Genomic DNA, 19,472 nt, shown 5'->3' with positions numbered 1-19,472 from the left:
AACATAAACAGCAACGGCCGTGGCAACTCCCCCCAGACACCATCTCAGTTGCAAGTGGCTTACTCCTAACCAAAGCCCAAGCAGGAAGGCTTAACAACTTCCCCTGTCACAGAAAAAGAAACCAATGCTCAGAGAGCTCAGAGCTCCCACAGCTAGTAGGTGGCAAAGCCAATATTGGAATGCAGGCAGGCTCGTTCCAGGCTCTGCCCTCCTAAGCTTGACACAGTCCCAACCTTGACACAGTCCTCTGGAGAATTTCCCAGTCTCAGTGACCCAAGAAGTCAAGGCCCACAGTCCATGCTGAGCATCAAGCTGCCCCCCTGCCCTCTTTGCTCCTAGACCAACGCTTTCCCCAGGCTGGCTCCTCACCCTCAGCCCAGACCCCAGCCACAAGGAGTACCAGCCCGATGGACAACAAGGACCCAGACACAGATCGACTCAGCTCATATAGGAGCACCTCCCCTGCCAACACACCAGCCAGGCCCAGGCCCATCTACGGAGCTGCCAGTGGGAAGAGACAGGTGACCAACAGTCCAACCTGAACCCATCTGCCACCCCCCAGAGACTAATCCAGCATTAGGTGCCACCATGGCAAGGAGCATGATGAAAAAAGCTGTCCACCACGAGGGGCCAAAGGGATCTGGGATCTCCTAGCTCTAGGCGTCAACTTTGCAATCATCCACTAGGGCCCAATGGGTTCTCGGACCTGCTCCAGGTCACGTGGGGCTGGCACCTAGTTCTCCTCGGACCCATGCCTAGCTCTACTCTCCCTGGCACAAGGGGCAGGAGGCCCAGACAGGAGGAAGGTGGCTCCCAGAGCAAGGAGTACATCCTGGAGCTCTGAGAGGGAGGAGGGAGTGATCAGTCCCAGAGCTGTTATTAACCAGGCCAGAGTCCAAGCTGGCCGCCTGGGGTCTTAAAACTCTCTCCTCCCAGGACTGCAGCCCTGGCCCATCTGGAGGACCTCCTTAGAGCCGAGGCCCCGTGACCTTGCCCGCACACACAAGCCCTCTGGCCCTCTTTGTCTCAAGGCCTTGGGGGAAGGCCGCCATCCCTTTCAGTAGCATCCAAAGGCCAACAGGCCCGCAGTTTATTTTCTTAGAAATAATGGTTTTTTCTGGTTAGCATTCCTTAGATGGAAAAACAAATACAGCCACTGTAATAAGAAGCGGCCAAGAGGAGGAGAGAGAGCCCAGAGGAAGGGGCAGAGAGGGGCCTGTGCCCCAGGGGAGGGGGTAGGGGGCTGAGGGCAGTGGGGGCAGGGGAGAGACCCTCTAACCCTAGGAGAAATGAGGATTTAAAGATTTTATTTATTTATTCATGAGACACACACACAGAAACAGGCAGAGGGAGAAGCAGGCTCCCTGTGGGGAGCCCAATGCAGGACTCGATCCCAGGACCCTGGGATCATGCCCTGAACCAAAAGCAGATGCTCAACCACTGAACCACCCAGGCATCCCAGAAATGGGGTTTAGAGGAAACAGAAAGTATGACATGCAGGCTCTGGAATACCTTCAGCGCACTTTCCTCCTTGGTGGTTGGCAAGCAGGTGCCATTGCTCTGACTGCCTGGATAAGGAACCAGGCCTCTGGAAGGTTAGGTCACTTACTGGGCTCACTGAGTCAACTGAGGCCCCAGAAGACCTCAGCATTCACACTACAGATGCCTTCATGGGCCATCAGAGCTGGAAGGAAGGTCTGCCTCCCTAACCTAGCCTGGAAAACGCCTCTCTGGGGAGCCTCTCTGGTTTCTTCCCTCCCAAGGCAGAGAGCCGTACTCTTTCTTCTTTACCCTCAGTCTGGTTCTGGGTTTCCATCATTGCCCTTCCCACTTGTGTTATGTTCACATCTCTCTCGGTCCGACTCTCCCACTGACCAGTGAGGTTGGGAAAACATGTCTCTGCCTCAGCTCCAAGCCTGGCACAGAGTAGGTGCTCAGCAAACATTCTCAATACCAAACTGAATCTAGCCTAGCGGATGCATTTTACAGATGGGTAAACTAAGGCTCAGGGAGGCGGCCTTGCCTCCAATGCTTAAACGCCAGCATTATGACATTTCCATTTTTCTTTCTAAAAACGGACATGGGCTCTGCAGAGGCCCAAACTCTGCAGCAGAGCGGGGACTAGTTGCAAGCAATGCCATCTAATTGCTAGCTGACAGCAACTTGGAATTTTAAGTCACATCTGACTTCTTCCTGCCTGCTGGTCTGCTGGACTAGAGCGCTTTCATCTTCAGTGGGGCACACGTTAGCATGCATAATTGCACGTTTTAAGACTTGAAGAAGAATTTCCCTCCACCGTCCCCCCCCCCAGCCCACCTCCTACTGCCTTTCCTGGCCTCCCAAAAAGCAGAATTTTATCTGGAGTTTCAATAAGCCGTGCAATAATGATGAGGAAAATGATTTAATAAGGTCATAGATAGTATTCTCTAAGAAGGCCTATTGGTTTTAAGATTTTTTCTTCTGACGTTAAACTAAACAGATTGCGGGGTGTGTTATTAGGAGTTTTGTTAAAATGCCTAATCGCATGCCCTGTAATCTACCTGACTTCAGTGACTGACAAGTAGACGCTGGGGATATAAAATTCAGGAAGTGGCTATTTACATTCATCACATACATGCTAATTTTGTGATCTCTGATGCCCATAGGTTGTCATTTTTTCCTCTTCTCACACAAAAAAGGGGAAAATAATAATGTATTTGATATTCTGTGGCCAAAACAAAAAAGTTATTTCCCCCAAGAGTTTTAATTATAGCATTCTGGAAAAGGCCCGAGTTGGAACTTGCAAGTGGAATAAACGACTTGAATAAATAGTCTAAAAAATTAAGTACACATAGAAGGGGTGATGTGCACTGCTGGTTCAGACTAAACAGTGATTATCAAGAGGGTCTTAGTTATTTAAACAAGCCATTTGAGGGCGGTTTGCTCCTCGTTTGGGGCCTGGTCCTGATTATAAACGAGAGCTTTTAATTAAGATTAGTAAGACCCAATTCAAGCTATAATTTGGTCCTTTTCCTTAGTAAATGTCTATGAAAACAAAGCAATTAAGGTTAAATGAGTTGAAGCATTTAAAAGGGATGAAATGCCCCCTCCTTGCCCTTGACCTGCCCCCTTAGCAGAAGGAGCATAAACAGGCCCAACTAATTCAGACCAGGAGGCCAGCACAGGGGTCTGGTGAGCTGGGGGATGCATAGGCTTAGCCTAATGAAAAGAGGCAGGGGCAACAGAATGCGCAAAGGTCCTGGGGTAGGAGAGAGCTGGCAAGTTTGAGGAACCCAAAAATGAGTGATGCTATGGTGTGGTCAGGGAGGGAAGGGTTGAGTGAGAATGAGCAGTTCAATATGATTAGCTGAGTGCCTTGGGCTCAGCCCAAGGGATGTCCTTTCTCAGCTATACAGGTGGGTGGTGTGCTTTGATCCTCACATTCACAGGGCCTGGCTCAGATGAGCTTGTGGCGACAACGGGGGGATGTGAATAAAGGGAAGGGTCTCCGCAACCTTCTCTATGACTCCTAGCTAAGGAGCTCTTCTCACTTTGTTCAGACAGGCTGCTGGGGGTCTGGCCCATGGTTGGGACCCCATGGCTGCCTGAGGTTGGATCCAGGCCCTGCTGCTTCTCAGCTGGGTGACCTGGCTTAGCCTGACCTCCCTGGGTCCAGTTGCCCCAACCTTATCCTGCCACTGGTCCACAACAGATGTCCTCAGGTTAGCCTCTTCCCTTGTCAGGCCTCAGCTTCCTCACCTGTGAAACCTCCAGAATTCAGAAGCTCTGGGAGGCCTTTCCTGCTATCCCTGGGATTTATAATGGTCACTCACTGTCCACCAACACTAGCTCTGGAGCCAGCCCTAAATGAAGTCACATGGGTCATTGCAACCAAGTGTCATAGGTGCTCTGAAGGAGGGATGCTCACAGGTGACATGGGCAGCAGGGAAGTCTTCCTGGAGGAGGTGACTGCTGGAACTCATCCATCTACCCTCTCACTCAACAGATGCCTTCCAAGTTCCATGCCAAGCCTGGCACTGGCTTCCAGGGAATAGAGCGGAACAGGTCACAGACGCTGTCCTTGCAGGGCCCACATTCCAGGAGGAGACACAGGGAAACATCAATGCAGGGTAACATGGACCAAAGGGGAGGTGTGTATGGGTCTGGGGGGGCGGGCAACAGAGAGAACTGGTCATCTGTAAAACATGGAGGCTACCCTGGAGGCCCCCTCAAGTCCCTTCCAACTGTGCACATCAGGAGTGTGCCTAGAGTTTCTTCAGATTCTGTCAAGATGCAAATCATCAAGAAAACACGGATTTATCCTCAGCCTTGCCCAGGGCCTTTCTGAACCATCTGAGGCACCTCAGCCTGGCTATAGCAAGCCCCCTGCCAGCGTTCAGCAGACCAGCCAGGGCTCCAGGGCTGCTCTCCACATGGCTGCAACGTGGCTGAGCATGTGGAAGCCTGGTCATCGTCACACATGCACTGGCCACATGGCAAGATGGCCCTGAAGGCTGGCAAGAAACTGTCCTTGTAATAGGGGAGGGGGACAGGCTGCCTAAGATGCTGGGTTTGCTAAAGGGTTTTCATGACCAACAGCAGCCTCAGGGTGAAGCAGTGAAGGGTCTAAGAGCCTCAGTCGGCCCTACACAGGGCTTCCCATAACCTGGGTCCATTGGCCGTGAAGAACTAGTGAGATTGTGGAAGCCACGTTCTCTGAGCACGTGTTGCTGAGAATCCATCCTCTGTGCTTATCACAGTAAACAGCAAGTCTATCAGGTCTGTAGGATAGGGTGCTCATTTCCCCAAGACTCCCACCCCAGCCCTTGCACAGCCCCATACCAGCTCAGCACCTGTGAAGAAAGGCCCCAGGGAGGGAGACAGGTTTCATCTAAAGTGGAGCTTGCTGTCTGGAGGGGGCTGTGATCAATTACTGGTGTCTGCTCTGGCAAAATGTGGCAGCCTCTTTGCCAGCCCTTCAGTAGGTTCAGTGGAACAAAGGAGAGCCTTCTGTCACTTGTAATTTTTATTGCGCAATCTTGGTAAATGGTCATTTGTGAATGGCACACATGTCCGTACATCTCTATGGGGATATGGACATATGCATATGGCTCATCTAAATAGTCTGTGAGCCAGAATAGCCCATTTCCCAGCCACTTAAGATCCTGGCAACTGTTGGAAAAAGACAAAGGTTCACCCTTTTTCATATACTGAACGGCATTATGATCATCAACATTAACATTATCATGAGCATCAAAACCATCACCATGATGATGATGATTAATCATCACCACCATCATCATTATTACCATCGTCATCACCAATATGGTCATTAGCATCCTCATCCTCATCCTCAACATCACCATCATCAACAGCAACATCCTTGTCCTCATCCTCAATATCACCACCATCACCATCATCACAAGAACAGCAGGTAAAGCTCACACAGTGTGTCCTACATACCGGGCTACGTTCAAATGCTTTATGCGCATTACCTCATTTGGTGCTCATACCATCTCTGTGAAGTAGACATTATTGTTACCTCTACTATATAAACAAACAAACGGAGTCGAGTCACTTGGCCAGGCTACACAGGCAGGATTCAAACCCAAGACACCTGACTCCAAAGTCCATGCTTTAACCACTGCGCACAACTGCATATTGACTGTCTATCCGTCTTCTCAGAGCAGAGAACCACAGGTAGCAATAGCCACTTGCAGAATGCAGTGTGAGAAGCAAGGCCCACCAAACCTGGACTCTGGTCCCAACTCAGGCAAGACCCTCACCTCCTCAGGCCTCCATTTTCCCATCTGTAAAACCAAGGAAGAGAATGAACATCTGGATGATCTCCAAGCTCCCTCAGGCCACCACTGCATGTGACCTGCCAGCCCCTCCAGGTTTCAAAGCCTCCAGAAATTTCTGCATGGTCCTCCTGGGGAAGCTGGTGGAGGGTCTGATGGCTCATGGGGAACACTCCAGCTGGCTCCACCAATTCTGACTGATGACTATTCTCAGGGGTAAGAAAACCTCAGGGTAAGTGGGACAGTGTCCACTCAGGTCCCCAGAAAACCTGCTGGCACTCACAAAGGGTTTAGGGAGTGAGTGGCCAAATGGTCTCAGTTCTTGACCACTTGTCTCCATACTGTTACTAGGACAAGTCCATAGGGACCGACTTACCACCCATAGGACCCTGTTCATTAAAAATTTCTACTGATATATCATTTCAGCTCATGCAGGCCAACCCTGATCCAAAGACCCATGAGGGGAAGGGCAAGGTTGCACCATCTTTATCACCTCCGAGGCAGGCGGCACTGAACCATTTTCAAAGGTCTTCACCATGGTTCAAGATGTCATTAAGTGAGTCTGTTCACACTGCCTCTCACCATCTGCAGCCACTGTGAGAGGAGGTGAGACCAGATGACGGAGATGGTGACAGTGACAGTAATGGCACTGTCGTCTGTGTCCTAAGCGCATCCTATACACTGGGTGCCCATCGCGAGCCAGGCACTGTGACTGGCAGGCCTGCGGCTCGCCACACTGCATTTCTTTCAGTCTTCAGGATGGCTTCTGATGGCGGGTATTTTCAGCCCATATAACTAAAGGGGAAACTGAGACTCAGGGGGGCAAATGAGCACCTAGACTTTCACATCAGAGGTGGGCTGCAACCCAGACTCCCATGTGGCGGCTAGGTCCGTTCTTGCTTTCCTCTCTCATGAGACAGGGTGGCAATGATGCCACGACAAGAACCGAGTCCTCACCCGGACCCAGCACTCCATGCTTCCCTGCCGCTTGCGCAGCCCCCCTGTGGGTAGCTTCAATCTCTGGGGCTCCTCATCTCGTGGGAACTCCAGTCTGGGCAAATGAGAGCCAATTCAGACTAAACATTTTCTGCACACCCACACTCACGCTGGGCTCTGCCCCAGGAGTCGGGCATATGGGGACAAGCCTGAAAGGCAATCTAGGGGCTCCCAGTGGCCTCGAGTTTGATAGTTTCAGTGTGGTGGACCCCCATGCTGAGTCCATGGCCAACTCTCAATAAATGAGCTCATGGGTCAGCGGGAGAACAAGATGCATAATTATCATCCAAAGTCAGAAGTGCTATGAAGAGGGCGCCTGGGGGGCACGGTTGGTTAGACGTCTCACTCCTGGTTTCTGCTAAGGTTGTGATCTCGGTGTCATGAGATCAAGCCCCACGTTGGGCTCTGCTCAGCAACAAGTCTGCTTGAGATTCTTTTTCTCTCTCTGCCCCTCCCGCTTATGCTCTCCCTCTAAAATAAATAAATAAATCTTTAAAAAAAAAAAAAAAGTGCCCAGGCACTTTGGTGGCTCAGTCGGTTAAGTGTCTGACTTTTGGGCAGCCCAGGTGGCTCAGTGGTTTAGTGCTGTCATGGGCCCAGGGTGTGATCCTGGGTACATAGGATCGAGTCCCACATCGGGCTCCCTGCGTGGAGCCTGCTTCTCCCTCTGCCTGTGTCTGTGCCCCTCTCTCTGTGTCTCTCATAGGTAGATAAGTAAAATCTTAAAAAAAAAAGTGTCTGACTCTTGGTTTCAGCTCAGATCTTGATCTCTAAGGGTCCCCATTGAGCTCTGCACTCAGCATAGTCTGCCTGAAATTCTCTCTCTCTCTGCTCCCGCCGCACCCAATAAATAAATAAATCTTTTAAAAAAATAGAAGCCCTGTGATGGAGAAAAATCCAGAAGCTTCTGAGATCAGAGTAGATACTTAATGTGGCTATGTGTGTATATGTGTGTGTGTGTAATTGTGTAGAAGTGGAGGTATCAAGGAAGGCTTCCCAGAGGAGGCAAATCTAAAGCCTTATTAGGAATTAGCCAGGACACAAAGGGTGGAAAAGCAGCTCCTGGTAAGCGGAAGACCTGAGCTGGGGCTCAGAAACATGGAACAGCCTGGTGTGTGGATGTGTGGCCGGGACACAAGCATGATCCAGGGTTTTAGGAGGTGAGAGACAGAGGCAAGAGCCAGGCTAGAGAGACAGGGAGGGCCCTGGCAGTTCCAGAGGCACATTTACAAGCCTCCTCTTCTGTCATCCTTAACTGAGCCAGTGAGTCTGACTCCCAACTGGGCTCAAACAGAGTGGGGAGCTAAAGCTGAACTCTGAAGGATTTCAGGGAAACTGGCAGGAGACAAAGTCCCCAGGTCTGGGGACAGCAGGAGGGGAAGCTAAGGAGCTGGGCTAGAGGAGGAGCAGATTGGGTCAGTGGTTTAAACAAGCAGAGAAAAAGGGTTGCCCTAGGCCCTCCCTTGCCTGAGCACTGGGCCTGGAGCAGGAGCAGAGGGTCAGAAAGTGGTCACGTAGAGCCTCACATGTGCCACTTGGAACCTCCAGGCCCTGCAAGCAGGGGAGCCAGCCCGGGGCCACCAGGCTTCTTGCTCATGACCTGCTCTGCCTGTCTCCAGCCTGGCCTCCTTCCAGAGGTCTGTGGGTAGGCACCAGCTCCCCACTCAGGCTTCGGGGCCCTAAGCAAGGCCAGAGATGTGGCCAAACCAGGCATGATCTGGAATATTGCCATTTGCCCGGCACTCAGCCTTAAGTAGACACCCAACAAGTGAGACGGATGAATAATGTCAGCATTCCAAGGAGGCAAGGCTGCATCTCCCACAAAGCTCCAGCTCCTGCAAAGCCTTATACAGAAGGGACGGGCACCCATCTTACTCACATGGGTTGCCTTTTTTTTTTTTTTTAAGATTTTATTTATTTATTTGAGAGAGAGAGAGAAAACACAAGAAGAGTGGGGGTATAGGGAGAAGAAGTAGAAGACTCCCCGCTGAGCAGGGAGCCCAGTGTGAGGCTCCATCACAGGACTCTGGGATCCTGACCTGAGCCAAAGGCAGACACTCAAAAGACTGAGCCACCTAGGCGCCCCGTGGGTCACTTTCCTACTACGAATGTCATGCTTTGCAGAAATAAGCTGGCAGGGCTTGGGGAAAAGAAAATGAGATGCTAGGGAGCCATGGAGTGGGAATCCAGAGACCTGGGGTTTAGTACTCGCCATGCTCTGTGGGACCTGGGGGCTTGTTTCTCTCTGGGCCACAGCTTTCCTCATCTGTAAAGTGGGGACAGACAGGGAAGATTTGGATCAAGGATTCTCATCTGGGTGTACATGTGGGTCATGGAGAGAGCTGTTCCCAGTTCCCTAACGATGGGCTTCCCCAGAACCACACAGAATGGCTACACAGACCCTCCCTGACAGATGCTCCCATGAGATCCAACCGGTTTGGAGAGTCCTGGCTCCAAAGTCAGCCAAGGCTGCTTGTCTGTCTCTGACATTCAGCATGCACGGGAGGCAGTTTCCAGTGCCAGGCAATCAAACTGATACCCCAGGTGCAGGAAAGAAAGGCTGGACAGATAGATGGACACAGCACAGATCTATGTCTTTGCCCGAGCTCTCATACCTGAGCCAGCCCACAAATGCTATGGCTGGCTACTAAGCAGGTCCCTTGGGGAAGCTACAGGCCACATGGGGTGGTTTTGCTGGTTATGAAGTTAGGAACCTGGTGGGGGGTTATCCCAGGCCTTTACCCCACACATACTCAGTCAGGGACAGAAGGACGAACATATCATTCAGTACCTCATCTTATTTAAAGCAGAAGTTTCAAGTCCAGAGTGAGTTAAGTACCCCAGGACTCCAAACTCCTCCCTCCAGGGAAGCAGCTCAAGTTCCCAAGAAGCCTATGGCCTCCCTCCCAAGGCCAAGTGAGGCCTGTGCTGCTGGCACCCGGGGGGTGGGGGTGCTGGAGACTCAGCCCCTGCTGGCACACCACCAGGCGGGTACCAGCCACACATGGTGGCGGTGGCAGCCACAGGGTCTGGCCAGGAGGGTTGGGCTGGGCTTACCTTCACACTGCCTGCCTTCCCCTTTATAGCCCGGCTTGCAGAGGCATTTGTAGGACTTGGGTGTGTTCTGGCAGATGGCATCAATGTGGCAGTCATCTGTGCCCTCCGAGCACTCATCCACGTCGACTGGCCCTGGGGAGTGGGGGAAACAACTGGTGAGGTGTGGCCTGGGTGGCAGGTAGTGATGGCTGGGTACAGGGAGTTCCTTCTGCCCCCCCACCTTCCATTGATTGCTGGGGTAATCAATAGTAATAGCCAGCATACAACAATCTGGCATGACGAGTGGTGACTGGCAGCATTTGGGGGGCAGCTACTCTGTGCCAGATGCAATGCTACCTAAATGCTGGCTCCCATTTATTTTCATGACAGTCCCATTAAGTCAATCTATTACTCCTGCTGGAAAGATGACAAAACCAAGGCTTAGGAGCACTGCCAGGAAAGCCTCTCTGTATGTTTTGCTCTCCTCACAAGCACCACTCCATCCCTCCTCCACTCTCCTTATTCTAGAATTCAGAGCCAGAAGAGCTTTGGAGGAATTTAAAGCTATCCCCTTCGGGTTATGGGGCTGGGGTGGGGGGAGGAGGGAACCAAGCCTAGAATGGAGCGGTGAGTAGAGGCCAAGCCAGGAGGCCCAGGGAGGAGGGGTGATCTGACCCCACTCAGCCCCAAGGCTGTGGAAATAGAGGATTCTTCACCTAGCTTCCACACCCTAGAGTGCATCGGCCAACAGGGGAACCACACCCTCAGTGGGGCAGACCTGGCTCACCCATGGTTCTGACCTCCCCATCTTCTCTCCTCTCCACCTCGGAAAACTGGGACCTGGTTCTGAGATCCCAACTTCCAAATTCAAGTTCAGTCTATGTTTTGAAGGCTCCTGGCACTCCCCACCTCCCACCCCAACATACACATATACACCTTTGGGCTGGAATAGCTGTTGGCCAAAGTAATGCACAATAGGTTCTGTGTATCTGGCTCTACACCCATCTCATTCTCTCTCTCTCTCTTTCTCTCATACATAGCACAGAGCTCAAACAGGAAAAAGGACCCTCAGGACACAGGATAGCACAGCCAGAACCTTAGTTATAATATGGGTTACAGATGAGAAAATTGAGGCCCAGAGAGGTCTGTTGTAGATCAGTAGTAGTTCATTAGGGGCAGAGACTGGAGCTCAGATCCAGAGCTTTCTATGTGCCATGTTACTTCCAGTTGGCCATGAATAAGATCCAGATGGATGACAGACAGATAGAAGGACCCAGCAAGGCAGCACCAGGAACCCATTTTTTTTTTTTTTTAAGTATATGTGCTGCCGGAGCGAGCACACACCAGGAACCCTCAGCAGCCACCCCAAGGGCAATAACCCAGGGGCAGGCCTGGGGAAGTCCAGGAGTGACCTTCTCTCTTCATGACTCCAGCCTTACGCTAGACTATCTGGTTCTCCAGACTGTCTGTTCTGAATTACTCCTCTGGCTGGCACCGGGGTTCTAAATCTGTGAGGGCCTCTTTAAGGGAACAAGGCTCCCCTCTAAGTCCCTAAGACTCCAGCCCCTCAAAGGAAGAGAGGTATCAACAGGAAGCACAACAGCAACACGTCCCCACACATGCACGCATGCACACACATGCACACACAGCAGGTGGTGTCACTCTTCAGGGTGGTTGTATCTGCTCAGGTCAGCAGCCCATCCTCTACAGCTGCCCAAAGGAATAGGAGCAAGGGGGCCAGAGCCAGCCCTCAAATGGCCCGGGGTCAGCAGGAACCTCAGGCCAGCAGAACATCCCCTTCTGCGGACTTGACAACAACTGGAATCTCCCCCCCCCCCCCCCCGCAGGGGTAGCAAAGCCTTGAGGGCAGGAAGCTAGAGGCCAGGGAGGGCCAATCTGCATCCTTCCAGTGGGGAGGCCCGGGGGCCACTTCTGAGATAGGACCAGCAGGGGGAATGCACTACGGACGCATATCCCAAGGGTCAGTGCACAGAAATGAGGGGAGGGATACTGCCTGGGGTCCTGGAGCCCCTTTTGCACCATATCCCTAATCTCTGACCTAGGCAGGTATCCTCGTGGGGAGGGAAAGGGATGAATGTTAGCCAAGGGGCTGGTGTGTGAGGGGGTGTGGGACACCTCCCAGCACATCTTCTAAACATGTCTTTACATCTTTACTTGAGGGCTAGGGAGAGGGAGGGGAGCCACAGGCCATTTGTGCCCATGGCTGGCCTTGCTCTCTGCCCAGGGCTGGGGACCCCCTACAGAGGGCAGCCCAGCCCTCTCCAGTCATGTCCCTGGGGCTTGCTTTGACTTTGGTTTGTTTCACAGCACAAGGCTTTCAGGGAGTGGGACACAGAGACCGACACAGAGGAGGGATAGAGAAGTGGAGAGAGGCACATACAGAAACAGCCAAACGGGTGAGGGATCCTAAGGTCGAAGAGAAACACCTACAGATGCGGTGGGGGCTGTGGGCTACAGGACCCAGCTTCCTCGGCCTCCAACTGCCGAAGAACAGTTTAAATGGCCTGGCATTCTCATTCAGGGTGTGACTCCCAGGAATAGATTCCTGTGCCACCAAACACAGACTTCAGGGAGCCCAGCATGGAAGCTGGGGCGGGCGGGGTGGGGGGGTGTCCAGAGAAAGCCAAGGAGAGCAGAGCAGAAGCAGGCAGGTCACCCCCCCACACACACACATACCCTCTTAGGGGAGAGAGGGAGGAAACTCCTCAAAGCTGTGGGACTGTGCTTTCAGCCTTGTGAGAGCACCCCTTTCAGACAGCCAGAGAGTGGGAGGGGAAGGAGTAGGTGCTGGGGAGCTCCCTGTGAAATCCTGGGGCCCCTGGCTGCTCTGCTAGCCTCTGCTGCCTGCCCCAACCCATGGCTGAATGCTCTGGATCCCAAATCCCTGATCCTCCTTCAGTGCCTTCTGCCCCCCCTCTCCTGGGCCTCCCGCCCTGTGTCCCAAGTCTGGTCTCCCCTCACTCTGGTTCCCAACCATCTCCTTCCCTCTGTGTCAAGTCTTTCTGTCCCCCTTCCTCAATTCCTGTCTGACGCGTCTGGTGTCTGCTCTTCGCTTGCCAGCCATGCCCCCTTCTGTCTTTCCCCTCTGTCTGTCTTGCTTCCTCCACCCCCCCCACCCCCCCCCCGCCAGTCCTCTGGTCTCTTTCTCTGCTGTCCCTCGCCTCCATCTCTCCTCTCTCTTCCTTCCCATCCCTTAGCACGTCCGTCACATCTCCCTTTATCTTCTTTTCCTCCCAGCGGCCCATTTGCCTCCTTCTGTCCCTTGGGGTTCCTCCTTCCCTCCGGTCTCCTGGTCTCCTCCCTACTCTCGCGTCTGTCTTTCTCTGGGATTCTTTCTGTGTCCTTTTGTGTGTTCCCTCCGTGCTCCTTCTGTCCGTCCGTCCCTCCATCCACCATCCCCTTCATCCTCTTTCCCTCTAGGTCAGGCCTTCGCCCCCTCCCCCGCTCACTCCCCCCCCCCCCGGTCTCCCCTCCGGGCCTCCTTCGGCCCGCGCGCCCCTCTCGCCTGGGGGAGCGCCCGTCGGGCTCCGGGGTCCCCACTCCCGCCCGCCCGCGGTCCGAGCGCCGGGGCTCCCCTCCGCCGGCCGTCGCGCTCTCTTTCCTCCTCCCGCCTCGCCCTCCCTCCCCCGGGGCCCCAGCCCGTCCCGCCCCCGCGGCGGCCCCGCGGGGAGCCCGGAGCCCCCGGCCGCCAGGCTTCGGGGAGGGGGCGCCCGGCGGCGGCCGCAGAAGTTACTTTGCAAAGAGGCGGGGCGGGCGCGGGGCTGCGCGGGCTGCAGCCCCTCGACGGCGCGGGCCGGGCCCCCCCACCCCGGGCCCCCCCACCCCGGAGCCCGCCGCCCGCCGCCCGCCGCCCCCGGGCTTACCTGGGAGCCCGCTGCCCCCCGCCAGCCGCCCGCGCGCGCCCAGGGCGAGCAGCACGCACAAGTGCCAGCGCACGGCCGCCGCGCCCATGCTCGCTGCGAGCCTCGCCGGGCCGGCCGGGCGTGCGGGCGTGCGGGGCGCGGGGACCCCTCCGACCCGCCGCTCGCCGAGCGCTCCTGGCTGCTGGCTCCTCGGCCACCGCTCGGGCTCCCAGCCTCCGAGCCGGCGCGGCTGACGAGCTGACAGCCGCGCTCTCATTGGCCCGCGCCTGCCGGGGGCGGGGCTCCGCGCGCCGCCGGCCAATGGGCGCCGGCCCCCCCCGCGGGGGGCGGGGCGGGCGTCGGGGGCGCCCCCTCCCCTCGGGGCGGGCGGCAGGTTGCGGGGTGGGGGCCGGGGCGCCTGCTGCGGCCGCGGGGTGCACGGTCTCCGCTCGGCTGGGGCTCGCTCCGAGGCTGCTCCCTCCCTCGACCCCCGCGCCCACCCCTGTGCCCCCGTCGTCGAGGGCGACCGCCCCTGGGGGGGCAGCGCTCCCACCGCCCCCGCCCCGGCTCGCACGCTCCAGGGAGAGGAGGGGGCCTGCCCGCCCGCCCGCCCTCGGAGGTCGAGACAGGCCCGGAGACATCCACTTGGAGCCAAAGAAATGGAACTGCTCAAAGCAGAAGTGTGCCCTCATGCAGCCGGTAAATGCCTGTTGAGGCCCTACTGTGTGCCCAGCGGGGCGATGCAGCGGTGGATGGACCAGAAAAGAAGAGATCATGAGGATGGATTAAAAACAGAAGTTCAGGGGATCCCTGGGTGGCTCAGTGGTTTAGCGCCTGCCTTTGGCTTAGGGTGTGACCCCCGAGTCCCGGGATTGAGACCCCCCGGGATTGAGACCCCCCGGGATTGAGACCCGCATCGGGCTCCCGGCATGGAGCCTGCTTCTCCCTCTGCCCATGTCTCTGCCTCTCTCTGTATGTCTCTCATTAATAAATAAATAAAATCTTTAATTAAAAAAAAACAGAAATTCAAAACAAATGAACTTTTTTTTACCACTCCCCAAAAGACAATGGTGTGCATGTCAGAGGACAGCCCCAGGATCGGCATCTATCTGGAAAGCTCCCTGAGGGACGATGCCACTTCGCAGTCAGTCCTGGCCAGGGCAGCCCATCTGCCGGCTGACCTCTTAGCCAGCCAAGTTCGATGCCCTGAGTATTCAGGGCCGGGGGCTCCGCAGGACAGCGCCGGGTAGGCAGGTGATGGGCTGGGGGCTGGAGGAGCATCACAGTCCTTCCACCCCAGCGCTGCTCTGGCCTGGCCTGGGATCTACACCTGACACCAGTGGGCCTTTGGGCCTGGACCCAGACCCCTGCCCGGGAGGCACAGCTGGAAATAAATGGCCCCTCTCAGCCCCAGGCAGGACGCTTTAAGGGAAGAAAGTTCAGCAAACCCCAAGGCCCATCTCCTTGACAACCACCAATAAGAGCTCCTTTTTTCTTCTGCTCTCCAGGCCCGACTCAAAGACAAGACTTTCCTCTTTTTGTCCCTTCTGCCCGCCTGGGTCTGCGCCTAGCTTTCCTTTCCACCCCAGCTCCCTTCCCTGCCCCCAACACACACACACACACACACACACACACACACACACACACTCCCCTCCCAACACACCCCGTCAGGCACAGACACATGCTCTCACCCCCCCCAACACACCCTCAGGCATACAGACACATGCTCTCACACACACACCCCCAACACACACCCTCAGGCATACAGACACATGCTCACACATACACACACACAGTCATACACATCCTCACAGATGCACATTCCTGCACACACACTCACATGGCCTTCTGTAGATAATCACTGCAGTTCTGGAAAGTTAAATCTGTGTCCAGCCACCCATACTCCCAATCTGACTTCATATCACAAGTAACTCGTGGCACTGGCCTGGTGGCTGAGGCAGAGGGTCCCCAACGTGGGGTACCAGCTATGGCTGTCCAGGTAGAAGAGGCAAAGGAAGTACTACTCTCGGATTCCTCTAAGCCTTAGCCTCATCACTCCAGACATTTCCTTCTAGCTGGTAGCTTAATTTGGGACACCCTCCCCCTTATCTTATAGGCTTTATTTTGTCCTCCTCCCAATTGTGTGGTTTTGGGTTTCGGGGGGAGAAATCTCATTTAGAAACACACATTATCCTGCCCATCAGTAGCAAGGGCAAGCAATGTGAGTTTGAGGGTGAGATCCTTTTGGAGGGCTCCACCTGACTAGAAACAATGTTTTTTTAAGTGCCTGTGCATCGGGGGCACCTCACACCTGGCCAGGTGCCTCCCAAGCTTGATAGCAGCAGGCTCTGTGCCTCTTGATCAAGGGGAGAATGGGCACAGGGTGATAGCTTTTCTCAGACTGTGGTTCCCACAATCCAGGGGCCGCTCTCACTCATACTAAGTTCTTGTCCCCAGCCTGCCCCCAGGAAGGTGTGCAGATGGACAAAACATTGTTCCTTTCAGGAAGACATCGTGGTCTGTGCAGAGGAGCCAGGAAACAGGAGACAGGGTGGGATGGGGATGGATGGAGAAAGGACACACTTGTAAGTTCCCACAAATGCACGAAAGATGGTGGCAGAGAAACAGGTGGTTACTTCTGCTCCTGGGGTGGTCAGGGAAGCATCCTAGATGCCAGAGTTGGGCACAAAGTATAAGAAGGAGATTTTCCTGATGCTCAAGAGAATGTGCTGAGGTCCACTGAAGAAGGTGAGGATCAAGGGGTCAGTGTTCTCGAAGTACCTTAAAAACTGTAAAGCACTGGGCATGTGGGATGGTGACATGGTGGAAAACTGCCCACAGAGATGGTGGCATCTGTGAGGTGGGCCTGCCTGGTGGGGTGAGAACATGTATGCCTGGACTCCAGCAAGGGGTACCTCAGAACTTCTGGAAACTGAGTCAGGAGACTGGAGGCTCAGGGATGACTCCCACTGTCACTTTGGGATGGAACACTTCATGGTTCCCCATCACCTTCCAAGCAAGCCCGGAATACTTTGTGTAGCTAACAAGGCACCCACGGCAGTGCCAGCCTCATGTCACCACGGGGGAGCAGGGCCCCAGAGACATCCTGTTCCCACACCCCTTGGCCTCCCTTTGCCGGGAGCACCCTTCATGTCCTTCTTCACAAAGCTCCCCCCTTCTCCTCTGCCTACACCCTCAACTCCTGTCCTGTAGCCGGGCGTAGGGCCTCCTCTGGGCGCCCCCACACCTGGGGGCTGCCCCAGCAGAGTCTGGCTCACCTTGGGCTTCCCGTCTGCCTCTTCCCAAACTGGGGGTTCCTGAAGGTGGGGCTCACACCCCATCTGCATCCATGGCCACAGCTCCCAGCTGGGGCCTAAAAAATGATTGTTGAATGAACAAACATAGAAAGAAGACAGACATCACTTAACCAAGAATTCACACCACTTCAGGGAGTGGGTCAAGATTCGTTGGCTATCTGGTGGGGTTTCGGGGAGTGAATCCAGCTGCCCACACCCTCCTGGCCCCATCCTCTCTGCCCTATGGGGTCACTGGGCAGGCTGGCAGGACCGCCGTCCTCTGGGGCCCTTTGGCTCCCCCTGGTGACGCCTCATAGAAGTCCCAGGAAGAGAGGAGGCTGAGGAGCCTTCCTTTCAGCACACACAGCCTCTACGCCCTGGGTGTTCCTACTGACCCCAGTCCTCAGCAAAAGAATACCTTACTTTATTATTATTTTTTAAGATTATTTATTTATTTATTTGACAGAGAGCCGAGCAAGTGAGAACACAAGTAAGGGAGAGGCGGCAGGGGGAGAGGGCCTGAAGGAGAGGGAGAAGCTGGTGCAGGAGGAGCCAGATGCGAGCCTCCCTCCCCGGACCCCGGGATCATGACGTGAGCTGAAGGCAGACACTTCACTGACTGAGCCACCCAGGCTCCCCAAGAATACCTTCCTTTAAAAAGAAAATTTCCTCGAGAAGAAGTCTCTCGATGAATCACAGTTGTGAAAGCTGTTTGAGAAAATAAAGTCCTCTACAAGCATAAAATGTCATTCCACAACTTTTAGAGGCTTTGTTTTCCTTCTTATTAAAAAATGGGGTTTCATAAAAATCCCCGTTCGTGTTGCACACTTTTTTTTAATAGAGAGAGAGGGAGGAGCAGAGGGAGAGGAAGAGAAAGACTCTTAAGCAGGCTCCATGCCCAAAGTAAAGCCCAATACAGGGCTCAATCTCACGACCCTGAGATCATGACCTGAGCTGGAATCAAGAGTCTGACTCTGACTAAGGCGCCCTTGTGTTGCACCCTTCTTTAGACCTTCAAGGAGAATCTCTCTTGCAATCCCTCCATGACCCTGGGCCCCACAGTTGGGTTTTTTGGTTCGAGCCCCCAGCTATTAAATGAGGGTCTCAGCCCCCAGGACCTTGGGCATCTCAGTTCCAGGTCCAGAGACTCCTCTGAAATGACCCATCTGAACTTGGGCACACAGCGTACGTATCCTGACCTCCCTGCTGCCTCCTCTCTTACATGTTACTATAGCTACCATGTATATAGAGTCCCTGAGTACCTGGCACTGTGCTCAGACGTCCTGTGCTTTGTGTCATTTCATCCGAGAGGCCAACACTGCCATCGCCCCCACTCCTACACCTAAGAAAACAGAGACTCAGACCACTTGTCTGAGACCACAGAGCTAGCAAACGGCAGAGGTAGGATCTGAACTGAGGTCTGCATGACTCCCGAAGACATGCTCTTAACCATTACCTGCTAGTAAAACCCTCTCAAAGGCTCGAAGGGCATTAGGGTGCCCCTCTCTGTAAGGCACAAAGTTTTACTTTTTTAGTTTTGATATTGAGAAAACTGGATTTTGCTTAGTGGCCAGACTGTAACAGTTTATAATTTGTGGGACTGATTTTAGGTACCAACCAATTTTATGTTCTCTCATCTTTCTAACAGGTGCAAAAAAATTTTATCCCCATGTAGGATGGCAGTACCTCACTTTTTTTAAATTAAGATTTTATTTATTCATGAGAGACACACAGAGAGAGGCAGAGACACAGGGAGAGGGAGAAGCAGGCTCCCTGCAGGGATCTCAATGTGGGACTTGATTCCAGGACCCTGGGTTCATGACCTGAGTCAAAGGCAGATGCTCAACCTCTGAGCCCCCCAGGTGCCCTGGTGTCTCACTTTTGGGAGGGGGTTGTGTAGAAGTGGAAAGCGAGGGGTTGTATGACTCACTTGCACACTACACACCCCATGCAAATGAATCCCAGAGGTAGCCCAGCCCACACTCCTCATTTTACAGGTAGAGAAACTGAGGCCCAGCCTCACAGACCTGCTGCCTCCCTCAGGCCCCTCTAATCCCCCTGGCCAGGTCATGTCCCATCAGGACTCCCTGCCCCTGGAGTGGCACCTGTCTTCTCTCCTCACTGCCCACATCAAGTCCTGTCAGCTCTGTATTCGTGATCTCTCCTCACCATCCCTTCAGCCACTGGCTTTGTGGAGACAACACCAGCTCTCACCCAAGTGACCCCACAGAGGCTCAAACTCATCCCTCCAGGCTAGCTGGAATCAGCTCCCCAAAGGCCGACCTGACCTCCCCACTCCCTCCTTGCTGCCTACAGGATAACCTCTACCCAAGACCCCAGGAGATGGGGCCCTGCAGACCTGTTCATCCTCAACCCTCTGCCTGGTAGACTGTCATGCTTTCCCTCCACTCCATGCTGCCTCACACCTCTGAGCCACAGCCTGTTCCCTTCCCTCCTCTACCAATGCCCTTCCTGATCCAGATGCCCTGTCCTCAGAATTG

The 19,472-nt window shown here is 54.3% G+C and overlaps 1 protein-coding gene across 3 annotated transcripts in view; it reads right to left on the bottom strand.

Moving 5' to 3' along the window:
- Positions 1 to 13,811, bottom strand: part of SCUBE1 (signal peptide, CUB domain and EGF like domain containing 1) — a 140,021-nt gene extending 126,210 nt beyond the window's left edge. For all 3 annotated transcript variants that reach the window (XM_025457276.3, XM_025457285.3, XM_049115752.1), the window contains exons 1-2: positions 13,697 to 13,811; positions 9,834 to 9,965 (exon numbers count right to left, since the gene is read on the bottom strand). In XM_025457276.3, the coding sequence (XP_025313061.1) occupies positions 9,834 to 9,965; positions 13,697 to 13,784 (220 nt within the window). In that variant the 5' untranslated portion in view covers positions 13,785 to 13,811. The remainder of the gene's footprint in view (positions 1 to 9,833; positions 9,966 to 13,696) is intronic.
- Between the last annotated feature and the right edge of the window lie 5,661 nt (positions 13,812 to 19,472).

Source organism: Canis lupus, chromosome 10 (genome assembly GCF_003254725.2).
Source record: "Canis lupus dingo isolate Sandy chromosome 10, ASM325472v2, whole genome shotgun sequence".
Taxonomy (NCBI): domain Eukaryota; kingdom Metazoa; phylum Chordata; class Mammalia; order Carnivora; family Canidae; genus Canis; species Canis lupus.
Note: the sequence above shows the minus strand (reverse complement) of the source record. Positions and strands in the feature narration are given on the sequence as shown.